At 44.6% G+C, this 25735-nt stretch overlaps 1 protein-coding gene across 2 annotated transcripts in view; it reads right to left on the bottom strand.

Moving 5' to 3' along the window:
- The window catches only part of ABHD12 (abhydrolase domain containing 12, lysophospholipase), a 223156-nt gene that overhangs the window by 149433 nt on the left and 47988 nt on the right, over positions 1–25735 (bottom strand). Inside the window, exon 1 of one of the 2 annotated variants that reach the window (XM_077486184.1) lies at positions 14844–15162. The exons of the other annotated variant lie outside the window; for it this stretch is intronic. Coding sequence (XP_077342310.1) covers positions 14844–14992 — 149 coding nt within the window. The 5' untranslated portion in view covers positions 14993–15162. Of the gene's footprint in view, positions 1–14843; positions 15163–25735 lie in introns of those variants that run through there. 2 annotated transcript variants of the gene reach the window in all.

The following is a 25735-nucleotide window of genomic DNA, read 5'->3' as shown; positions in this document are numbered from 1 at the left end:
TCCTCACCTCACATTCCTTGTTTACATGTGATCGGCTGTGATTGGACACGTGGCCGTGGCCACGACTCTTTCCCATGATCACAGCTAAACTGGGTGCCGTCATACGACGTCGACCCAGAATGCGAACTGCACCACTCCGCTGTCATTTGACAGTGGGCAGCAGCAAGTGGTTGTAAAGGCAGAAGGTTTTTCATCTTAATACATTCTATGAATTAGTATAAAAAACCTTCTGAGTGAAGCAGCCCTCCTCAGCCCCCCGAATACTTACCCGAGCCCATCTCTATTCAGCGATGTTGCACAGGTGCCTCGGCCGTCCGGGACTCTCCCTCCTGATTTGCTGAGACACAGCAGCAGCACCATTGGGTCCTGCTGTTGTCAAAGTCAGTTAGCCAATCAGGAGAGAGAGGGGGCAGGGCCGAACCGTGGCTCCATGTCTGAATGGACACACAAAGCTGCGGCTTGGCTCGGGTAGGGCACTTGGCAAGAGGGAGGGGCCAGAAGGGCTAAAACTTCTCATGTACCCTTTCCTTAAAGGGATTGTAAAGTGAATAAAAAAATAAAATAAAATAACAAACATGTTATACTTACCTCCACTGTGCAGCTCGTTTTGCACAGAGTGGCCCTGAACCTGCTCTTCTGGGGTCCCTCGGCGGCTGTCTCGGCTTCCTCCCACAGGTATTTCTCACGTTCATGCAAACTCCCTCGCATGGTGAGAAGCATCTGCGGGTGCGCTCCCGTGATACAGCCAGCGGCTATAGCCACTCGCTCTTTCACACGGCCCCGCGCTCCGCGTCAGTGAATGTGATTGACAGCAGCGCGAGCCAATGGCTGCGCTGCTTTCCATCCATCCACTCCAGCCAACCTGTGGCCAGGCTGAACGGTGGAAAGGACATTGAGGGACGAGCTCGGGACTTTCAAGGGGGTCAGGTAAGTAAAACAGGGGGGCTGGGGGCGCAGGCACTGTCAGATGTTTTTTCACCTTAATGCATAGAATGCATTAAAGCGGAGGTCCACCCTAAAGTGGACCTCCGCTCATCGGAACCCTCCCCCCCTCCGGCGCCACAATTGGCACCTTTCAGGGGGGAGGGGGGTGCAGATACCTGTACAGTACAGGTATTCTGCACCCACTTCCGGGATAGCTCTCTGCGGAAAGGGGCGTAGATTACGCCCCTTTCCGCAAGTGCCCGCCCCTTTCCGCAAGTGCCCTGCTGCCTGCTGGGAAACACACAGATCCCAGAGGCAGCGGGGACTGTCCTTATTGCGCAGCGCGATTCGCGCATGCGCAGTAGGGAACTGGGAAATGAAGCCGAAAGGCTCCATTTCCTGATTCCCATACCCAAGATGGCGGCGGCAGCACCCGACAGACGATCTAGAGATCGGCTTCGGGTGCCGACATCGCGGGCGCGCTGGACAGGTAAGTGTCACCATTTTAAAAGTCAGCAGCTGCAGTATTTGTAGCTGCTGGCTTTAAAAAAAAAAAAAAAACGCGGAGTCCCGGCGGACTCCAGCTTTAAGGTGAAAAAACATTTACCTTTACAACCCCTTTAAATAAGGTACAATCCTCTGCATTCTCCACTGACCACACAGAAACAATTGCAGCCTCATGAAGGACAGAGGAGGACTCTGGAGGAGAGGGTGTGAAAACATGCTTGCACTCTGAGTCAGCTATCACAGCTGCAATTTTGTCAATAAACTTAGACATAATAGGTGAGAATTCTTCCCTGGATAATATTGAGGAAGCAATAACCTGCAAAGGGGTTATAGAAAACTCAGAGTGCTGTAACTCTAGCAGGGGACAGTGAGCTCAGCCATCAGTGACAGGTCCTTTGGAGGGGACACTGCAAGACCCCCTAGCACTGTTAGTGGATCGCGAGCTTGCCAAGCCTGCTATGCTTGCACTTATGCGCTCCCATTCTATGGTACAGACTGCAGGATTAGCTACATGGAAAATGTCAAAATCGCTGCTGCAGCAGGATGAGTTAATATCTGTGAGGCTGGATAAAAAAAAAATCCTGGACCCTGTGGGGAGCCTGGAATTGTGCACACACCATAGCATATATCGTAGCACTTGTAAAGAATGGGGCTACCACCCAAGAGAATGTTAAAGCCCTTAAAGGGTGTCGGCAACTTGAAAAGTGTTGGGGTGCCAAAAATTGAGTGCGTCATAACCTACACAAAGTGCGAAACAAAAGTATTGCATTGCCAAAGAAGGTGTCACAGCCCTCCAAATGTGTATGCGATAAAGTTGAAATTGTGTTGTGGTGGTCCAATGGGGTCTTTGCAACACTGCAGCACACAGTATAACCCCCAAAGAGAGAGAGAGGGAATACAATCAGAAGGGTGCAGGCACCTAGTAAGGCAGGGACAAGCCCCGCTAATAGGTCATGTAGACCATCAAGCACATTACCAGACTGACTCCCCCCTCCCCCTCTGGCAGGCATACTCCCACGAGGTCTTAAGGGAAAGGCCAGTGAGTGCAGCAATTCATTTGTAATGCACTGTAATTTAGCTAACTGAATGATAGATACCTAGGTGAGCGAAGAGTCCAGCACCAAAAGACACATTAACCACTTCAGTACAGGGCACTTTCACCCCTTTCCTGCCCAGTCCAACTTTCAGCTTCAGCCCGGTCGCATTTTGAATGACAATTGCGTGGTCATGCAACACTGTACCCAAATTAAATTTTTATCATTTTTTTCCCACAAACAGAGCTTTCTTTTTTTGTTGGTATTGATCACCATTGAGGTTTTTATTTTTTGCGCTCCAAATAAAAAAAAGAACGAGAATTCTGAAAAAAAAGAAAAGTTTTTTGTTTCTGTTACAAAACTTTGTAAATAAGCGAGTTTTCTCCTTCACTGATGAGGCACTGATGGATGAGTCACTTATATGTAGCACTGATGGGCACTTATAGGCAGCACTAATCAGGAGGCACTGCCAGGCAATTACTGATGGCCACAGAGTTAAAATTAATGGGCACTGATTGGCATCACCTGGTGGTTTCCAGTGGGCATCTTTAATGGATCTGTACTGATTATCTGGAAAAGCTGATAAATGGCTCTTCCTGTTTACAGCTGTGATTGGACACAGCTGATCACATGGTAAAGAACCTATGTTAGAGGCTCTTTACCAGGACCGGAGATATGGTGTGTGAGAATGACACACCACCGATCGTTGTGCTGCGTGCCCTTGCGGCTTATCCTGCTGGACGTTATATGATACAGTCAGGATAATACACAACCTTACCATGGAACAAGTTCTTAAAGACAAATGGCATACTAGGTATATGATTTGGCGGCAAGTGGATAACCTATGATTAAGAAAGAAGTTTTCAACAGGAATACTCACCTTCTCCCTGAGGCTGGCTCACTGATTTTGGTTGACAGCAGCAGGAGCCAATGACATCCTGCTGCTGTCTCAGCTAATGAGGAGAGGAGTCCTGGACATCCGAGTCTCTCGTGCAACATTGTTGGATTGAAATGGGGCTCAGTTAAGTATTCAGGGGGGCTACTGCACACAGGTTTTTTTTATCTTAATGCATAGAATGCATTAAAAAGAAAAGCATGGCAAAACTTTTTTTGGCTATACTTCTCTTTTGGCTCACAGGTGTACACTGCATGGATGGGAGTGTGTATGTTTGCTTTTAAATGAACCCCAACCTTCTCGTTAATCAGGGGCTCAGAAGTAAAGCCTTGTACACTGCCAGCATGTGGAGTATAGTAATAGAGGAATGTAGTTAGCTAAAGGACGCAGTCATGTGATGTGGTTATGCACACTTGCAGAAATTGGGAGTCAGTTGGTGAGGTCAGCCTAATGACAGATCAGCAATGGTGAGACTTTAGGTGACCTCTGACACAAAACTCAAAGTGAATAGTTACATGCACACAAAGAAAATATATTTAAATAAGGGACTAACACCGATTTGTTTAGTCTGCACAATTATTTAAACCTGAACTGAAATTTTTATTTTTCTCATGCAGTGGGGCTGTGCTTGTACTGCATGGTTTAACTGCACGTTTTTTGTCTAGGGACACGGAGAGCTTAAATATACTTACCTAATTCTCCGATACTCCAAGTGCAAAACTGGTCCCTGGGGTCCAGCAGCCCTGTGTGTTCTTGGCATCATTACACCCATAGGAACAGTCCACCGCTGGACGTCAGGGAGTGCCATTTCCAGGAGGATCGAAGGATTGGGGGTGTATAGGCTCAGTGTTCACCACTAAGCAAAACGAGCAGTTAACCCATGCAGTACAGGCACAGCCGCACTACATGGGGGAATTTTTTTAACCAGAATTTGGCTTTGTGACTGCATATTCACAAATGAAAAACACTAAACCTTCTATAAAGTACTACTATAAACCATTATATGTAAAGAAAATGAAAAGGAGGAAGAGCTACACCTAAGGCCCCTTTTACACATGTCCGCATTTCATCCATCCGTTTGCGGATGAAATACGGGCATACATGCATTCCTATGGGATAGCGGGTGTCTGCGGATAAACATCCGCAGACACCCACTATCATCCGCCTTCGCTATTGTACGATTCTGCAGATGGAGGAAAATCCTATTTTTCTATCCGTCTGCAGAGCGGATCAGATGAACACGGACAGACGGTCCGTGCTCATCCGATCCCCCCATAGAGGAGAGCGGAGAGCTGACAGGGCGGACAACGGAGCGATCCCCGCTGAGCGATCGGATCATCACGGGGCGGATCATTACTGATCCATCCCGTGTGAAAGGGGCCTAAACTTGAGCAAAAATTTCTTTATTGTTTACTGAGCAAATTCAAAAAACATTTTGAAAATAATTAAAGGCCAATTCACATCACATGCAGTCCAGGGCATTTTTTTTTTCTATATCAAAAAACACATGAATAGCAGGTTATATGGTTTCCAATGGCAAAGTCCACAACAATGCATTGCAGTTCCAAAAAGAAATGCAGCATTTTTTTTCTGTAACACAGTAAAAACACATCACAAATGCACCGGAATGCATCAAAAAAAGTGCATGCAGAAACACATAAGGACTGCGTTTCTATGGCGGTAATGACCCCAAGGACGCAGTGCAAAGCAAGCAAAGTCTTATTAAATAAAAACCATGTACTATCAAGATTTGTTGAGTTTGAGTGTGGTACATTGTACTTAAAATGAGATATGACCTGCCCTAGAGGGTTCACACCGCTGAGCTGTGGGTTGGGCACAGAACAATTGAATGCACATTTTCCATGTGGTTTTAGGTGCAATTCCATTGACTTCTATTAAACCGTGTGTTTTAATGAAACGCATCGAGTCCTGTATGCTGCATCTTTGATGCACTTTCAGGAAACACACAGCCAATGGAATCATACCTAAAACCATGTGTAAAACACACATACAATTGTATTGCGCCCAAACTGCAGCGCACTGATGTGAACTCAGCTTTAACCATACTCAAAAAATTAATGATGAAGGAAAAAAGATACATGGATAAAATAACAGTGACCTGTGTTCACAAAGCCATCATCCTCATCCTTCACTGCCAGGCACTAGAGAACTGATTCAGCCAGTAAGTGAGCGCTCTAGTCACATGACTTTATACATGGTTGTAATATATGCTGTAAGTGTAAGGCCCCTTTCACATGGGTACTGTCAAGTAGCAAAAAACAGTAGACGATGTGCGTTTTTAACTATCCTCAGCCATCTATCAAAGCTAGGCAATGGTTGCTGGTCAGTCCCACATAGAGTGTTGGAGCAAAAAGAAAAAAAAAAAAAAACTAGGCAATGATGCATTTTACAGGCGATACCACCTGCTTTGTTCCCCATAGAGGTGTATAGGGCCAAGATACAACTAGCACAATCCCCATCGCCACCCCCCCAGCATTTTTGGGCGTGACCATCTTAAGTAAGGGTAGATGATTCATGTGGCATTTACTTCCTGGAATCCATCTGCCCTTACCTCAGACATGCTGGCTGGAGGGTGAGCTTAGCTGAGAAAGCCCATTCTCCCCTCCGGAACACTCCTGGGATAGGAAGCAACTTAAAAGCAGAGTTCCACCCAAAAATTGAACTTTCGCTTTTCGCATTCCTCCCCTCCTTCAGTGTCACATTTGGCACCTTTCAGGGGGCAGATAACTGTCTAATCCAGGTATTTGCTCCCACTTCCGGACATAGATCACCGCAGGCTCCACAGCGATCTATGCCATGTCTGGCCCCTCCTCCACCTCCCCCTGCTGTCTTCTGGGAGACACAGGTCCCAGAAGACAATAGGGACAAGTGAGGATGTACAGCGCGACTCGCGCAGTAGGGTACCAGGCTGTGAAGCCGTAAGGCTTCACTTCCCGATTCCCTTACTGAAGATGGCAGCGTCTCCACCCGAGAGCCGAGGGACAGATAGGCACCTCCACCCGAGAGGCAAGGGACAGATCGGCTTCGGGTGAGGACATCGCGGGCCCTGGACAGGTAAGTGTCCATATTTCAAAAGTCATCCGCTGCAGTATTTGTAGCTGATGACTTTTTTTTTTTTTTATTTGGTGGAACTCCACTTTAAGGTTAAAAAAAATAAAAAAATAAATAAAAAAAAAAGTTTAAACACAAGTATCTATGATATACGTTCCTATAAATTTCTATTTACTTATTCTAGCAGCATAAAGATTAAAAATAGTAAATGTTGATTTAGAGAGGGAAGTTACGTGTTCAGCTAGCTGATGCTAGAATCCCTTTACAGAATTTGGGAAGAAAAACCAAGCTTTATTTGTGATGACTCCTGTAGTGTCACTGGATATAACAGACTTTACAGCTTCAGCTTTTTTTTATCACACCACTTCAGCTCAGACAGCATGTGATGCCCTGTCATCTACAGAATATATTTTAGGACAACCTCTCACCCAGGGCTCTGTGGAACCCCAAGCAGCTCCAGAGGTTGCTAGGGCTTCCATGAGCAATGACCAACTTCTGCCTCTCAGATAAGTTCCCGCTGACACCGATGATTTTTACAGCTGTAAGAGGAAGTATCTTCTCACTAACAACACATGTAAGGAGCATTCTCCACAATGATCATCACACTTCTATACAGTGAACTCAGCTGTAGATATTTTCTCATTATCTAAGAGGTTGAGAAAGGCTGCTTTAGGAAAGGAATATGCCATCAAGGTATAAAACTAGATATGTAGGTCTATTATGTGCCAGGTATTTCTATAAAACACAAACATGCCTATATATGCTCAGAATGATATAACAATGCACCTGCGGACTCATCATTACAAACACATATAGGTAAGAAAAGAAATAGAGGAATAGTACTCAACTTACAATTTATATAGACATGCTTTAGAAGGTTCATTTGTTGACTTTTTTAAAACTGATAAATGTAGATGTTGTACACTCATATAATTCTCCCAATACTATACAGCTGGGGTCTTCAGACTTTTCTACACAAAGGGCCAGTTTGTTGTCCTACAGACTTTAGGGGGGCAGACTGTGGTCATTGGGAGTAGATATTGTCCTGGCATCAATGGGAGTAAACAATGCGTCTTTGGAATTAGGGGGAGGAAACGTGCCCAATCATTGGTGTCAGTGAGATTACTAGTGCCCAAACATTGGTGTCAGTGGTATTAATAGTGCCCAATCATTGGTGTCGTCGGTGGGATTAATAGTGCCCAATCATTGGTTTCGTCGGTGCGATTAATAGTGCCCAATCATTGGTTTCGTCGGTGCGATTAATAGTGCCCAATCATTGGTGTCGTCGGTGGGATTAATAGTGCCCAATTATTGGTGTCGTCGGTGGGATTAATAGTGCCCAATCATTGGTGTCGTCGGGTGGGATTAATAGTGCCCAATCATTGGTGTCGTCGGTGGGATTAATAGTGCCCAATCATTGGTGTCGTCGGTGGGATTAATAGTGCCCAATCATTGGTGTCGTCGGTGGGATTAATAGTGCCCAATCATTGGTGTCGTCGGTGGGATTAATAGTGCCCAATCATTGGTGTCGTCGGTGGGATTAATAGTGCCCAATCATTGGTGTCGTCGGTGGGATTAATAGTGCCCAATCATTGGTGTCGGTGGGATGAATAGTGCCCAATCATTGGTGTCGGTGGGATGAATAGTGCCCAATCATTGGTGTCGGTGGGATGAATAGTGCCCAATCATTGGTGTCGGTGGGATGAATAGTGCCCAATCATTGGTGTCAGTGGGATGAATAGTGCCCAATCATTGGTGTCAGTGGGATGAATAGTGCCCAATCATTGGTGTCAGTGGGATGAATAGTGCCCAATCATTGGTGTCAGTGGGATTAATAGTGCCCCATCATTGGTGTCAGTGGGATTAATAGTGCCCCATCATTGGTGTCAGTTTGAGGAAGAGTGCAACATCATTGGCATCATTGGGAGAAATAGTGCCCCATTCCTAATGTCAATAGCAGAAATATTGCCCCATTGTTGGTGTCAGTGGAAGGAAAAGTGCCCCAAGGGCCAGATAAAGGCAAGCAATGGGCTGCATCCAGCCCCTGGGCCTATAAAGTAATGTATACATGGTGCTTCATGTATTAGATGAACATTGCCCAGATCATACTGTAAGGCAGCCCATTTTCACACATTATTCCCTGGTTGAATTAAAAAAAAATGATCCAATTCACTCATCCATACACTATATGGATGGGGGAATCACTCCCATTACGATTTTGTATTCTGATGGTGGGGAGCCTTCCCAGCTGTCAGAATCCACTGACTGATCGTTCGGGACAAAACTCAAGATTGTACAGAAGTCGATAGGTAGATTGACTTCCATAACCAATGCTAATTTTGTTGACGAAAATATTTTTGTCACTGAAATTAACACTATTTTAGTAGACTAAAACAACTTGGATGACTAAAATACAACTAAAACTAAAATGATATTTTAGTCAAAAGACTATGACTAAAACTAAATAGAAATTTGACGTTAACATTAACACTTTAATACCACATAAGAACAAGTATCTAATAATAATAATAATAATAATAATAATAATAATAATAATAATAATAATGTGTCTAAAAAAGCTGCTGAAAAAAAATTAAGAAAAAGGTTTTTCTTTTTTTTTCTTCTTAATATTGAACTGCTTGCCGACCGTATACTGTATATATACGGCGGCAAGGCGGCTCTCCTGCGCTCGATCACATACATAGTATGTGATCCAGCACTTCCAGGTTAGGAGGGTGTGGGGGCAGGAAGAAAAAAAACAGCACCTGGCTGCTTTTAGAAGAGAGCCCTGTGTTTGTTTACCTACACTGGTCTCTCTTCGTTAATGTCCGCAGCTGATCGCCAGGTGACGGCAACCAGTGGTTGATACTGCAGCCAATCGCAGCACAGCCGGGGCAGTGGGGGTGCTTTCTAACCCAGCGTGCGGATCACGTACTAGGTAAGTGATCCTGCACACAGCAGCAGCCTTGCCGCAATATATCTACGGTGGGCGGTTAATGTTGGTAATATATTTAGGTAATATGTGGAATGACATTACAGCCAATAGAGTTTAAAGTTTGTTTGTTTTTTTACATTTTAAAGTTAAAAGGCAATATTTTTGTTTGTTTATAAAACTTTGTTTTATTTATAAAGATGTTATATTGTATATCACAACGGCTAAATCTGTGTCTGTAGTGCATGTTCAAACCTTAATACCATAAATAATAATAACATGCAATTACATTTTTACTCCAGGAGTATATGAGGAGTTTGGCAATTCTAGAGCAACGCTTAACCACTTGGCGCCCATACTACGTCTATTGATGTCATGGGCTTTCGGTGGTTATATCTGAATGATGCCTGAGGCCACAGACATCATTCAGATATTGCTGCGAAAGTTAGAGCAAGAGCAATAATTCTAGATCTAGACCTCCTCTCTAACCCAAAACATGTAACCAGTAAAAAAAATGTAAAGCGTCGCCTATGGGGATTTTTAAATACCAAAGTTGGGCGCCATTCCACGAGCATGTACAATTTTGAAGCGTGACATGTTGGGTATCCATTTACTCGGCGTATCCTCCTCTTTCACATTATGCAAAAAAATTGGGCTAACTTTTCTGTTTTTTTTTGTTGTTTTTTTTAAGCATGAAAAATTGCTGCGTAAATACCATGCGAGATAAAAAGTTGCAACGACCGCCATTGTATTCTCTAGGGTCTTTGCTAAAAAAACATATATAATGTTTGGGGGTTCTATTTAATTTTCTAGCAAAAAAATGTGTAATTTTACATGTAGGAGAGAAATGTCAGAATTGGCCTGGGCGCGAAGTGGTTAAAGAGGAAGTAAATCCTGATGGGTTTTACTTCCTCTTTTGATTGCTGCAAAGCCTGCAAATGAAAAGCATAATGGGCTAGTATGCATTGCATACTAGTCCATTATGTGACACCTCCAAAAGAATTCAGCGATGTCCCTTGTGTAGGCAGCGTCCATCTTCTGGCCCCTCTTCCTTTCAGACCGCGGACTCCGGCTCTGTAATTCGCCGGAGCTATGTGACGTCACTCCTGCGCATGTGCACGGGAGTGCTGATTAACGGAACAGGCTAGGGAAGAAACGGCACTTAGTTTTGTTTCTCCCCTGCGCTTGCACTGTTGGAATTTTCGGCAGACTACAAGTGAAATATCTCCTAAACTATGCACGTTTTGGAGATATTTCCTCTACTTATAGGTAAGCCTAATGCCCCCTACACACAGTCGGACATTCCGACCACAAAATTCGTCCAATTTTTTCAGACGGATTTTGCCCGAAACTTGTCTTGCATACACACGGTTACACAAAGTTGTCGGAAAATCCGATCGTTCGGAACGAGGTGACGTACAAAACGTACGATGAGACTATGTAGAGGCCAGTAGCCAATAGCTTTCGTCTCCAAATTTTTTCTGAGCATGTGTGGCACTTTGTGCGTCGGAATTCTCTACACACGATCAGAAAAAGTCCGATCGGATTTTGTTGTTGGAAAATTTTAGATCCAGCTCTCAAACTTTTTCCGTCGGAAATTCCGACAGAAAAAAAAATCCAATAGAGCCCACACACGATCAGATTTTTCGTCAGAATTTCCGACCGTGTGTATGGGGCATTATTCTAGGCTTACCTATAGGTAGAGGTCCAAAAAGTGAGTTTACAACCACTTTAAGTTCAAATTAAGTTGATATGATGTAGTAATAAGTCAATCGAGGCGATCGCCTGTCTCCCAACTTTCTGCCCTCCTGGGTTCCAATGTCATTATAACCCATATTTCTTTCTAGTTTGTGATGGAGTGAGGAAAGGTAAGAGCCCCTGCCAGGTTTCACCGCTAAATCCAGAGCTCTTTTTTTGCTGTTCTGGTGACACCGTTTTACCAGATGGGAGGTGAAGGAAAAAGCAATAAAAAGCTGACGAAGCTGCTAATACTTTGTGGTCGGTATTTTTACGCATAAACACACAAATACGCACATACGGCACACTCCCTTGATTAAATTAAAGCTAGAATTTTCGAACTACGAGGAATGTACTAACAATGTTCACACAGACTGATAGGAGGTGCGGTGACCTGGGGATATTTGAATAGGTGAGGGAAGGAAAAGGAGAAAAATACTCCATGGGCCATTCTCTTTTTTTTTTTTTCTTTTTTTTTTTTATGACAAATTAGGGCACTGAGATAATTCTTCCCATGCTTGAATACTATATAAGTGGTCATCCATTATAAATACCTATAAAACTTTTTCATTGATCTTGCAGATTATATAATAATCTGTTTCACAAGTTTTTTGTTTTCAGTGGAGGGAGCAGTGACTGTACTGAAAGAGGATAAAAGGTTCCAGCCGCCTCCTAGTGACTTCAGTTTTTGTCTAATTTTTCCATTTATTGTTACTGTAAATAGACAAGCTAGAGGTTTGGTCACTCCGATTCCAGTTTCTGCAATGGGGTTGATTTACTAAAGACAAATATACGGTGCACAGCCAGTGCAGTTACTCCAGAGCTTAATAAATTAGGTGAAGCTTCACTTTGCAAAGAATATCCAATCACATGCAAGGAAAATAAAAAACTGCATTTTTGTTTGTAGACGATTGGATGATAGAAAACAGCAGAGCTTCCCCTCAGATCTAGAGCAATTGCACTTAAAATGCACTTGCAGAGCACAGTATATTTGCCTTTAGTAAATCAAACTCAATGTGTCTTATCTTCATCTGTGATTGGATCATGAAGAGTGGGACTCTGAAGGGTTAATCAGCACAGCACTGCAACCCAGCCTGCAACTCACTAAGTGCCCGTTCACACTACCGCGACTTGTCAGGCGACTTAGCCGCCTGACAAGTCGCGCTCCGTTCTGTACTATGGAACCGTTCTAATAGGAGCGACTCAAGTCGCTCCGACTTAGAAAAAGGTTCCTGTAGTATTTTCGGGGCGACTTCAGGCGACTTGCATTGACTTCTATACAGAAGTCATTTTGCAAGTCGCCGCTGAAGTCGTGTGCAGGTCGCGTCTGTGAGACGCGCTGCAAGTCGCGTCGCCCCTGTGTGAACGGGCACTAAGTGACAACCTCATTAAAAAAAAAAAAAAATAGGGGGCTTCATGTACAGCCCCTGACATCACACAAGGGCCGCACAGAAAAGGCAGTGACTTTAATGCTCACAGGACTATAACCCAAATAATCACCCTGCTGGAGCCAAAAAGATGAATTTTGGGGCAAGTGATTAGTGGAAAAATCTTTCTGGTTATCCTGAGTCCACCATAGTGTCAGTACAAGAGCCATATAAGACGCACAGATCACCCCCTCCATGCAGTGCAGAGCCGTGACAGTAATCCTCCAAGTGATGCAAGTCACAGTGTCACTACACCTTCATGTCAGCACTCAGTCTGTATGAAGGTGTACGGACACTGTGTGCTGCAGTGTAAGGGGCACACCGTTAGGCCTCCTCCATGCAGTTCCAGTCCTCCATGCAGTCATTGTACACAGTATCAGTCCTCCATGGAGTGTCAGTCTAGTGAGTGTCAGCCCTCCCCCATGCAATGTAAAGGTATCCGTATCAGTCCTCCTCCATGCACTGTCAGTGTCAGTCCTCCTCCATGCACTGTCAGTGTAGTCAGTGTCAGTCCTCCTCCATGCACTGTCAGTGTAGTCAGTGTCAGTCCTCCTCCATGCACTGTCAGTGTCAGTCCTCCTCCATGCACTGTCAGTGTAGTCAGTATCAGTCCTCCTCCATGCACTGTCAGTGTAGTCAGTGTCAGTCCTCCTCCATGCACTGTCAGTGTAGTCAGTGTCAGTCCTCCTCCATGCACTGTCAGTGTAGTCAGTGTCAGTCCTCCTCCATGCACTGTCAGTGTAGTCAGTGTCAGTCCTCCTCCATGCACTGTCAGTGTAGTCAGTGTCAGTCCTCCTCCATGCACTGTCAGTCCTCCTCCATGCACTGTCAGTGTAGTCAGTGTCAGTCCTCCTCTGTGCACTGTCAGTGTAGTCAGTGTCAGTCCTCCTCCATGCACTGTCAGTCCTCCTCCATGCACTGTCAGTGTAGTCAGTGTCAGTCCTCCATGCACTGCCAGTCCTCCTCCATGCACTGTCAGTGTAGTCAGTGTCAGTCCTCCATGCACTGCCAGTCCTCCTCCATGCACTGTCAGTGTACACAGTGTCAGGCCTTCTCCATGCACCGTCAGTGTCAGTCCTTCTCCATGCACTGTCAGTGTCAGTCCTCCTCCATGCACCGTCAGTGTCAGTCCTCCTCCATGCACCGTCAGTGTCAGTCCTCCTCCATGCACCGTCAGTGTCAGTCCTCCTCCATGCACCATCAGTGTCAGTCCTCCTCCATGCACCATCAGTGTCAGTCCTCCTCCATGCACCATCAGTGTCAGTCCTCCTCCATGCACCATCAGTGTCAGTCCTCCTCCATGCACCATCAGTGTCAGTCCTCCTCCATGCACCATCAGTGTCAGTCCTCCTCCATGCACCGTCAGTGTCAGTCCTCCTCCATGCACCGTCAGTGTCAGTCCTCCTCCATGCACCGTCAGTGTCAGTCCTCCTCCATGCACCGTCAGTGTCAGTCCTCCTCCATGCACCGTCAGTGTCAGTCCTCCTCCATGCACCGTCAGTGTCAGTCCTCCTCCATGCACCGTCAGTGTCAGTCCTCCTCCATGCACCGTCAGTGTCAGTCCTCCTCCATGCACCATCAGTGTCAGTCCTCCTCCATGCACCATCAGTGTCAGTCCTCCTCCATGCACCATCAGTGTCAGTCCTCCTCCATGCACCATCAGTGTCAGTCCTCCTCCATGCACCATCAGTGTCAGTCCTCCTCCATGCACCATCAGTGTCAGTCCTCCTCCATGCACCATCAGTGTCAGTCCTCCTCCATGCACCATCAGTGTCAGTCCTCCTCCATGCACCATCAGTGTCAGTCCTCCTCCATGCACTGTCAGTGTACACAGTGTCAGTCTTCCTCCATGCACTGTCAGTGTACACAGTGTCAGTCTTCCTCCATGCACTGTCAGTGTACACAGTGTCAGTCTTCCTCCATGCACTGTCAGTGTACACAGTGTCAGTCTTCCTCCATGCACTGTCAGTGTACACAGTGTCAGTCTTCCTCCATGCACTGTCAGTGTACACAGTGTCAGTCTTCCTCCATGCACTGTCAGTGTACACAGTGTCAGTCCTCCTCCATGCACTGTCAGTGTACACAGTGTCAGTCCTCCTCCATGCACTGTCAGTGTACACAGTGTCAGTCCTCCTCCATGCACTGTCAGTGTACACAGTGTCAGTCCTCCTCCATGCACTGTCAGTGTACACAGTGTCAGTCTTCCTCCATGCACTGTCAGTGTACACAGTGTCAGTCCAGTGCGGTGTATACAGTATACAGAGGTGATTGCCCCATCCATGTGTTCCTCTCCCGGTGTACACAGCCCTCCTCACCTGCCGAACCTCTTCATCCCCTTGGTGGTGTCGCAGTCCGGCCCCCTTGTCCCCGGTATCCTCAGGTTCTTCAGGCGGCACTCCCTGTCCAGCGGAGCGGCACCGTAGCTGTCATGTTCCCGGGCCCCAGACTCGGCTCTCTTTCTCATCCCTGGGCAGTGTGTAATGGGGGACGGCAGGCGGGCAGAGTGCGGCGGGTCTATGAGAGCCGGGCTGTGCTCATAAGTGAGTGAAGGAAGGGGGGAGCGGACACACTGCTCTCTACACTCCGCTCTCCCTACTGCTGTTATTGTCCCAGCTCCCTCCCCTCAGCGGCAGCACAGCTGAGCTCCACACACCGGGCCCGCCCCCTCCTCCACTGTGACCTCCGCACAGCCAATCACAGGCCACAAGCTGCCTGGTAACTAGTGCACAGTGTCCCCGGGCTCTGCCTGTCACCGAATACCAACACACACCATGCCGGCCACTGTGCCCACATCTGTATGTGCCGGTGTGCCTGGGGCACCCACACACTGCAGGCGGAGCTCTGTGCTCTCACCCAGAACACACAAGTCATATCTACAGTATATTGCAGCTTACCTGTGCTGGGTGATCGGGCCTCATTCACATGGCCATATACCAATAGGAATATCTGTGCCCGGAGTCACCAGTGCCCGGACAGCCAGAGGCCTGGACATGGTGACCATCACTGGGCATGTCGACCATCGCGGGGAACAGGGCGACCATCGCGGGGAACATGGCGACCATCGTGTGGAACATGGTGACCATTGCGGGGAACATGGCGACCATAGTGGGGAACATGGCGACCATCGCGGGGAACATGGCGACCATCGCGGGGAACATGGCGACCATCGCGGGGAACATGGCGACCATCGCTGGGACATAGCGACCAGCGCGGGGAACATGGCGACCATCGCGGGGAACATGGCGACCATCGCGGGGAACATGGCGACCATCGCGGGGAACATGGCGACCATCGCGGGGAACATGGCGACCATCGCGGGGAACATGGCGACCATCGCGGCGTTACCTGCGTATCCCACTAGTTTGATGTGTATGGGATGGATGTACAATTGGCCTCTGTCTGCCTGTCATTGTCTATACACACACTTGTGACTCCCCAACCCAGAAATAAGCCCCACAGGGCCGTGTAAAGTCCTCTGCCATGGTGGTAATGGTGCCTTATGGTGACCAGACACTAGATGAAAAATCCTACAAAATTCTTATGATTGTAACGTTCATTCAGTTTTTGAATAATTAGTGGGAGAAAACCAATGCTTGTTTTCAACTTAAAAAAAAAAAAAAAATCAAAAATAAAAAGTTTGGAATTTTTTTATTGAACGAACAAAATGTTAAAGGTGTTTGTAGCACTGTATAAATTGACTGATTTTTAATACGCATATGCAGGATTTCATCACTTCCTTTTTATGTGAACAAAGTCATTTCTGTCCATTGAATGATTTTGCGCTCAAAATGTGGCAAAGTACATCATGAGTATCATGAGCACTACCATTTTTGGAACGCGAGTTCAAACAATTTGTCATCTAGTTCAGTGGTCGCCAACCTTTCGGACCTCACAGAACGCTAAACTCACAATTTTGAATCTAGCGGATCACCAGCGTGAATATATGGAGGATCTCACCTCCATATCCAGCCATGTACTCAAGCTTCATGGTCCCTCCCAGTCTGATTAGCGCTGCCATTGGAAGTCCCCTCTTTCTTCACCTCCCACTCTCTACACTACTCCTGGCACTTCCCTCTGAGTTCACAGGAACTAGAACTACAGAGGAGGCATCAGGTATCAATGCGTGCTGGCGTGCATTGAGAACCACTGAAAACAACACTGGGTGGTATACATCTGCCACAATGTTCATTTGTAACAGAACCCCTGGGGACCACCAAAATGTTCTCATGGACCACTGGTTGGCAACAGCTGATCTAGACTATGGCTTCCATTAGTTTTCATTTTTCTTACGTTTTTTCCCCCCCATCACCTTTCCCCGATGATCCTGGCAGTAACTCACCACCTTTTCTAGGATGACCACCCTAGGACAAGACTACAAACACCTCCCTTGTGGTTCTAGGACCAGCCATAGACAGAGCAATTTTATTTCCTGTAATCACAGAAAAAAAAAAAAAATTGCTCGATCCTCCCCATCAACAAAGTCAATGTTGATGGGGGAATGCCTCCCATGGACCTATTCTGTTCTATCCCAGGGGCATAGATTTTGCTAGCAATAATCGTATGTAAATTCCAACAGGCTGGTTGTAACCCAAAGTTGATCAATCAAATTGGGTACATTCAGCCTACCCATACATGGTTCGAATCTCGGCCGGTCCCTACTGAACCGGCCAAGATTCAAACTGTCTATGGCCGGCTTAACAAAGGGGGTGTTCTGTTGTGCAAAGAGGAGGATTGGGAAGCCTGATAACATTATTTGATATATCAGTTTTGTATCGTTAAACAGTTTTTTCTTAAATTTTAGACTCTTTGTATATTTTTCTTATCTAATATAGACTCGGATTTGATTTGCACACATTATGATGCACATTGGTTTGCATTTTTCTTTAAATATTACACTGCATGTATGATTCTCTCATGCTACTTTAGCCTTGCCCCTAGTGTTTTCAATATGTATAATACTATGAATTATGGTATTGTGCTAACTGACATTTTCCTTATTATTTGGTAAAGCTCTAGCGCGTTTTCTTTTTATAGGATATAATATCAGTTTTGTACACTGAAGAAATTAGGACATTGGAGCCCTGGAAAGGTATTTTTCTGTAGTTGCAGCTTAAAAAAATAGAAACCTAATGTGGTCACCACATCTAAGGACTGGTAGGCTACAATATAGTATGTTTGTCCTCTTGGGTTTAGATATTCTTCAAGAAATCAGTTACTATTTATTCAATTCCATCACAATATGCCAGATTTTACCATTAAATCAGAACTAAAGTTCTGCAATAAAAAAAAAAAAACTACGAGCAGGCATGCTATTTATTGCAGAAGATACATGCAGTGTCTCTTCTGCAATCAAACACACCTACCTGTCTGCTCTGGCATGTAAGCTTAACTGCGCATGCTCAGCTCAGCTTACATCTGCAGCACAATCCCTGTTTGCCAAAATGACTGACTACTGTACATGTGCAGGAATGTTGTCATATCGGGTCCACCAATTAGGACAGCCGAAGACCACCCACCCAGCAAAAGATGCCAGTGCTGGTGAGGGACAGGACTCTTGAAGTAAAGGTAAATTTGGCTCCACTTTAAATACATAACACTCATACACCACTCTATAGCAATTATTTATTTGGCTAGTGGCACCCTAACACAGCACATATATCACACTGACACAAATATAAATCACACTTATAATTACTAAGGGAATTCAAAATAGAACACACATTTACTGATTTTGTATCAGCATGACTTTTCCAGGAATTAAGTACAGAGGGAGAGTCCCTATGGAGAGTGAAATAGGAGATATGTTACATTTTCTATAATGAAAAATCAGCAACATCATTGCTAAACTCTAGGCAGATATAAAAGACAACAGACTGGCTCCATAATCATTAGTACATCAGGTAGACGTTTCTTCACAGCAGATGCCATGATTTTGTTTTCCTTAATGCATGACGTATTGTTTTGTGTTGCACTATATTTAAATGCAGTGTGTTCCATTTTCACCCACCACACATCAATGCAGACTGGAGTATCAGGTTGTCATTACCTTGGCCCTATGTGGATCTGTGCATGGCGTGAATGGGCCCTCAATGTATTTTGTAAAGCAAGCAGCTTTAACGTACCTGAATTTCATCTGGTATCAGCCTAATTGCAGTCCCTGTACAGGAGAGCTGGAGTTTGAGGGGAAGAAAGTACAAGGAGCCATTATGTTACAACAAATTTGCTTGATAGGCGAACAAAGCAGAGTGGCAAGAGCTGAGGTAATCACTGTGTTGTTCACCTTTCTCTGTCAAGTCACAAACTAGGAGTGGGTCCAAGGTGACCTGGGCTCAGAGGAAGTGAGTTGAATGACGCTGGCCATCAGACCGATGACATCTGGTGGCAGAAAAAAGTACTGCAGGGTAAATCTCTGAATTAAAGGTGAATATTACAGCAAAAACTGGTTTGTTAACTTCCAACTGGCTATTTGATTTTATCTTGTTGCTTTTGGCTTGAGTTTTACTTTAAGACTCACCAACTCACTGCTTGAAACTCACTAATGATCTACTAGCTGCTAAAACCAATGGCCACTACACCATACTCATACTACTAGACCTCTCTGCAGCCTTTGATACTGTTGACCAACCCCTCCTGCTCAAAAAACTCCACTCTTGGCCTTCGAGACTCTGCTCTCTCCTGGTTCTCCTCTTACCTCCTTCAGTGTTACCTTTAACTCAGTTTCCTCCTCTCCACTTCCTTTTTCTGTAGGGATACCCCAAGGCCAAGGTTCTGTCCCGTCCCCCCCCCCCCCACTTCTCCATTTACACCTCGTCTCTTGGTCAATTAATAAATTCCTATGGCTTACAGTGCCATCTTTATGCTGACAACACAAATCTATCTCTCCTACTCACCTCACTCCTTCAGTCTCCTAACTGACATATCAACATGGATGTCACACCACTTTCTCAAACTCAATCTTTCTAAAACTGAGCTCATAATTTTTCCTCCTGCCCATGCCCCTCCCCTGACTTCTCCATCAAGATCAATAATACAACCTTCAGTCCCTCCTCTCATGCCAGGGTGCTAGGTGAAACCACTACGCAACTTTTTCATTTCCTTTCTCCATTCTCTCACCATGACTATTGTAACGCCTTCCTCATTGGCCTACATCTCAAGCTATCCCCTCTTCAGGCCATCATGAATGCTACTGCCAGACTCATCCACCTTACCATTCAGTGTCTGCCACCCTTCTCTGCCAAGCCCTCCACTGGCTTCCCATTGCCCAATGAATACAATTCCAAACACTAACAATAACATACAAAGCAATTTACAACTCTGCCTTGAGCTACATCACCAATCTTGTCTCCAAATATCACCCAGAACACCCTCTTTGCTCCTTCCAAGACCTCCTGCTCTCTAGCTCCCTTGTCTCCTCCTCCCATGCTCAAAGTAGATATTTGCCAGCACACCATGGATCGAGTAGTGTCCAAACGGATGGTTTGTTGCATGATCTCAACACAAGGAGAGTGCAACATTTCGGAGTCCCACAGGACCCCTTTGTCAGGCATGTGAACTCTGAGGGTCTTTTTCATTTAATCGTGCCCATACATAGAGGGGCACAACATCTACTATCACATGCCTGACAAAGGGGTCCTGCATGACTCCGAAACATTGCATTCTCCTTGTGTTTTGATCGTGCAATAAACTATCTGTTTGGACGCTACTTTGTGTCGATTCATGGTGTGCTGGCAAAGATCTACTTGACTTGAACCAGTATCCAGCTAGTTGTTGCTGCAGCACCCAAATTTTGATCCAGGAACGTGTGTGATAGGAATATGAAGTACTCCTCCCATGTTCATCTCCAGGACTTCTCTAGAGCCTCTCTCATTCTCTGGAACTCACTACTCCAATCTGTCGGGTAATCTCCTACTCTGTCTACTTTTAGATGATTCCTGAAAACTCATCTCATCAGGGAGGCCTATCCTGCCTTCAGCTAACCACCTAATCTTCTATTTCCCTCATCAATTCATCCCTCACAGTTACTACCTTTTGTTACAACAGCCCCTATTAGATTCTAAGCTGGCAGGAGCAAGCCCCCCCTAACCTTCTTGCATTGAATTGTATTGTTGCTGTATGGTCTCCATTCATATTGTAAAGCACTGCACAAACTGTTGGCGCTATATAAATCCTGTATTATAATAATAATAATAATAATAATAATAATAAAAAAGCAAAGCCTTTAAAAAAAAAGGGGGAACATTGCCAGAAGCTCAGATATAATAGACACCAAATTTCTGGAAAAATGGTTATGATGCACAATAAAGTGTAGGAGTATAGGAGTAGTTTTACACTAGCAATTAACTGGTGGTGGTGATGGCTGCAGGAAAACAATGGGGGAGGGGGGGGTTTACTAAAGGTGGAGTGTGCAAAATCTGGTGCAGCTCTTTAAAGAAACCAATCAGCTTCCAGGGTTTATTGCCAAAGCTTAAATGAACAAGCTGAAGTTAGAAGCTGATTGGCTACCATGCACAGCTGCATCTGATTCTGAGTGCATTCGTTTTAGTAAATCTCCCCCAATGTGCCCACTTGGCCAATACATTCTTTCAAATGAATCAAACTTATGTTGGCCATAGACGGTTTGAATCGTGTATGGGCAGGTTGAATGTACCAAGTTGATTGATTAACTGCTTCAGCCCGGAAGATTTTACCCCCTTCCTGACTAGAGCACTTTTTACAATTTGGTACTGTGTACCTTTAACTGACAATTGCGCGATCATGCGACCCTGTACCCAAACAAAATTTTTTTGTGTCCTTTTTTTCCCCCACACTAGAGCTTTCTTTTGGTGGTATTTAAGGGGGAAAAGGGAGGAATACTAATAAAGTAACCAAGGGTCGGCCTTTAAAGGCAGAAAAACAATGAAGAAGTAACACAAAGTTTATTGAAAAAATACATGATACAGTCACAGTGTTCAAAAAAAGATAAAAAATCATATGAAATGATATAGCTTGTACAATAAGCCCGTGTGCTTCTATGCGTTTCGCCGTTAGGCTTCTTCAGGACACGATCAGAGTTCAAAGACGTAATAGAGAAAGGAGAACGAATCTCACTATCTTGGGGTGGGCTAGGTCTCATGTACAAAACTTCAAAAATGTGGAATGCTTCTGGCAAAGTGTAAACAAATAAACAGCGCACAGCCGATCTCCCAAGTCAGCTTTAAATATTGCTATGGCAGGGGCAAAGATGCATCTCATGTGGGAACAATAATGTTAACCACCAAAGAAAAAATATATCAATGGAGACATCCAGAGTCCAATAAGAGGCACTTTGGTAAGGCCAGCAGCATAGCCTATGCCGCCCATAGAAAACACATATAGATGTGGAGACGAATGGGTATGCCCCTGGGAGACAGCCTGGTGTAAGTGTACAGCACCAGGCTGTCTCCCAGGGGCATACACGTTCACCTCCACATCTATATGTGTTTTCTATGGGCGGCATAGGCTATCCTGGCTGCACTATATGCCTCTGGCCTTACCAAAGTGCCTCTTCCTATTGGACTCTGGATGTCTCCAGCGATCTATTTTTTCTTTGGTGGTTAACATTATTGTTCCCACACGAGATGCATATTTGCCCCTGCCATAGCAATATTTAAAGCTGACTTGCGAGATCGGCTGTGCGCTGTTTGTTTACACCTTGCCAGAAGCATTCCACATTTTTGAAACCTTCCGGCGGTTGAAGTTTTGTACATGAGACCTAGCCCACCGCAAGATAGTGAGATTCGCTCTCCTTTCTCTTTTCTCTATTACGTCTTTGAACCCTGATCATGTACTGAAGAAGCCTAACGGCGAAACGCATAGACGCACAAGGGCTCATTGTACAAGCTATATCATTTCATATGATTTTTAATCTTTTTTGAACACTGTGACTGCATCATGTATTTTTTCAATAAACTTTGTTTGTGTTACTTCTTCATTGTTTTTCTGGCTTTAAAGTCCGACCCTTGATTACTTTATTAGTATTCCTCCCTTTTTTCCCCTGTCTACTTGCGGATGTGGAAGTGTGAGTGCTTTTCTCCTTATTTTGGTGGTATTTGATCACCTCCGCGTTTTTTTTTTTTTTGCAATATAAACAAAAAAGAGCGACAATTTTGAAAAAATATTTTTTAACTTTTTGCTATAATAAATATCCCCATTTTTTTTTAGACACATTTCTTCATCAGGCCAATATATATATATATATATATACACTTCTACATATTTTTGTTAAAAAAAAAAAATAATAAATCGCAATAAGCGTATATTGATTGGTTTGCGCACCTTTGACACTTTTTTGGGACCATTGACAATTATACAGAGATCGGTTCTATAAACATGCATGGATTACTGTGTAAAGGTCACTGGCAGGGAAGGGGTTAACACTAGGGGGCGATCAAGGTGTTAACTGTGTGTTCCCTCAGTGTGTTCTAATTGTGTGGGGATGGGAGGGACTAGGAGAGGGGAAATATTGGTTTTTCTTAGTAGGAACAAACAATATGTTTCCTCTTCCCTGATAGCATAGGGATTTGTGTGTTATGGCCGAAAAGCAGAAGGACATATGGGGTTTCACCCAGGGGAGCCATTCTGTCAATATATCGGCCTGAACCAGTTAACTTGGGTAAACCAGCCTGCCGGATTTTACTTGTGATTATCGCTAGAGGCTGGTATAGCCATTAGCAATAATCACTGCCTTTTTCTGGCATGGACTGTTTCCCCAACCGCCTTACTGGTAGAAGACAATGGACTCCCCTGTCAACAATGCCTTTCCTGCAACCCGGGAAAGAAATTTGCACCCTGTACATGTTATCTGAACAAAAAAGTATCAGTACATTTACTGTAGTTTTGAAAATCTTGTGTTCCTCAGTATAGGCAAAGTTTTACCAAAAAGTTAATAACTGAATAGGCCTCTGTATTAAAAGGCAGGGAAAGAGTCACATGTTCTCCCTTAGCCAAAAGTACAATGGATGATGGTTTATGGAGATTGGGGAACAAGGGCAGGGAAAGTTTAGTTACCCTATTTGAGCAAGCCTCTCACTTTACCTGATAGGGGTAAAGTACAGGTTCACTTAAAATAAGTTGTCTCATTCGCTTTAAAAAAAGAAATGCTGATCCACAGATTCAATCAGAAAGACCCATGTTTGCTTCTTGAATGATCATGCAGATAATCTCTTTATTTCTGCATGTCAGCTTCTCCCCTGCCAAAAGCCCAATTTGCGGGCGTTCCTATTGAACTCAGACTGAGCTCAGTTGCCCCCGCCACATGTTCAGTGAGTGTGCTGACATTCACACTCGTCAGTGTAGCAAATGAATCCCGGAAACTGCCCCACACTGCACTATGGTTCAGGTCTGTAAACAGAGGAGATCGCAGACATTCACCCGAACCCTGCATTACTCTTTACTAAGCATTGCTGTTCATCATTTAGTGCTATCCAATTATTCTTCTCCTACAGAGCAGCATTGTCAGACAGTGTTGGGGATGTGTTTTCGAGCACACTAGCGCTGAATCTACAGCACCAATCAAAACAGGACAAATGCTACATGTACTTTGTCCCCTGGAAAAAAGGATAAAGAAAATAAATGTGTGGTGGGACTTATTTAAGAGCCTTTTCACACTGGTAAAGCGGCAGTTTTAGTGTCGCTTTACTGTCGTTTTAGAGGTGCTTTTTAGCCACTAGTGGGGCACTTTTAACTGCTGAGGCACTTTGGCGGCGCTAACCATTGATTTCAATGGGCAGGGGCGCTTTAGGATGCTGCTTTCAGGACCTTTTCTAACATCCTGCTAGTGCACCAGTACATGGGCTTTCACACTGGGACTGCATATGAAGCATTTTTCAGGCGCTATTTTTAACACGAAAGCGCCTGAAAAATGCCTCCAGTGTGAAAGGGGTCTAAATGAAATCTCACACAAAGGGCATACAGCCTGTACCACTACAGTGTGTCTTACTAAGGGCCTATCCACACATTTCACTTAAAACATGTATTTTAATGCCTGGTACACGCAATGAGAAAATCAGACCAAAATGCATCGGAAACGATCGTCTGATAATTCTATTCATCAGTACACAGCTTTCAAGAGCTGATCACAACAGTTCATATGAAAATATCTGAAGGCACAAGCAAACATTTTTCTTTTAAAATAACAGAATGAACCATTTGGCGTAATTAGTATAGTATTTGTATGAAAGAATGCATTACAATACATCACTTCCGAAGTTGTATTCTATCCAACCAGAATTTTTGTAGCTTTAGTAATCTATTTGTTTTTGATATGAGGTTAGCATGCAAAAAAAACGGATGATCATTCATCCGATATTCTCATCGTGTGTACGAGGTATAAGTGTATTACATAGGTAAGGTTGAATAAAGACAACAGTCCATCTAGTTCAACCTGTGTTGATGTACGTGTGTGTTTGTATAGATAATCATTTCCCATATCCCGTATATAGTGTTCGCTAAGATGTGTCTTTTTATATAGTGTGTGTTTTCCCTTGATCTGCATACTTATTATGGTTAGGAACTCCAACTAAAGGAACCAAATGGTCAGAATACCAGTGAAGAAACCCACATTTTCAGAAAATCAGAAAGGCAACAATGACAATTTTATTTATTTCTTTCATGACACTCTTAAGCCGCGTACACACAACCGGACTTTCCGGCAGACTAGGTCCGACGGTCTTCCCAATGGACTTTCAGCGAACTTCCGACGGACTTTCCGAACAAACGGACTTGGTCACACACGAACGGACTAAGTCAGTTCGAAAGTCCGTTCATTTTGAACATGATGACATAAGCAGGACTAAACAAGGAAGTTCAATAGCCAGTAGCCAATAGCTGCCCTTGCGTCGTATTTGGTCCGTTGGGACTTGTACACAGACGAGCAGTTTTGCTGATTTTTCTTCTGTTGGAATTGAGTCCGTCGGATAGATTTGAAACATTTTTTTTTTTGAAAACCGATCAGATTGTGTGATGGACTGATCCCGTTGGACCTAGTCTGCTGGAAAGTCTGGTCGTGTGTACGCGGCATAAGGCTCTGTTCACACCTGAGTGATTTTTTTGCTTGAAGCTTTTAGCTCTAGAATGCTCAACAAGCCAAATCCCATTAATTTCAATGGTCCCTGGTCACATATGAGTGTTCTGTTGCCTTGAAGCAAAATGCCTGAAGCCCCAAAAAAGTACAAAAGCTTATTTTTGGCAA

This window comes from Lithobates pipiens, unplaced genomic scaffold, assembly GCF_037356315.1.
Source record: "Lithobates pipiens isolate NorthernLeopardFrog02 unplaced genomic scaffold, aLitPip1_a1.2 Scaffold_18, whole genome shotgun sequence".
Lineage (NCBI taxonomy): Eukaryota > Metazoa > Chordata > Amphibia > Anura > Ranidae > Lithobates > Lithobates pipiens.
Note: the sequence above shows the minus strand (reverse complement) of the source record. Positions and strands in the feature narration are given on the sequence as shown.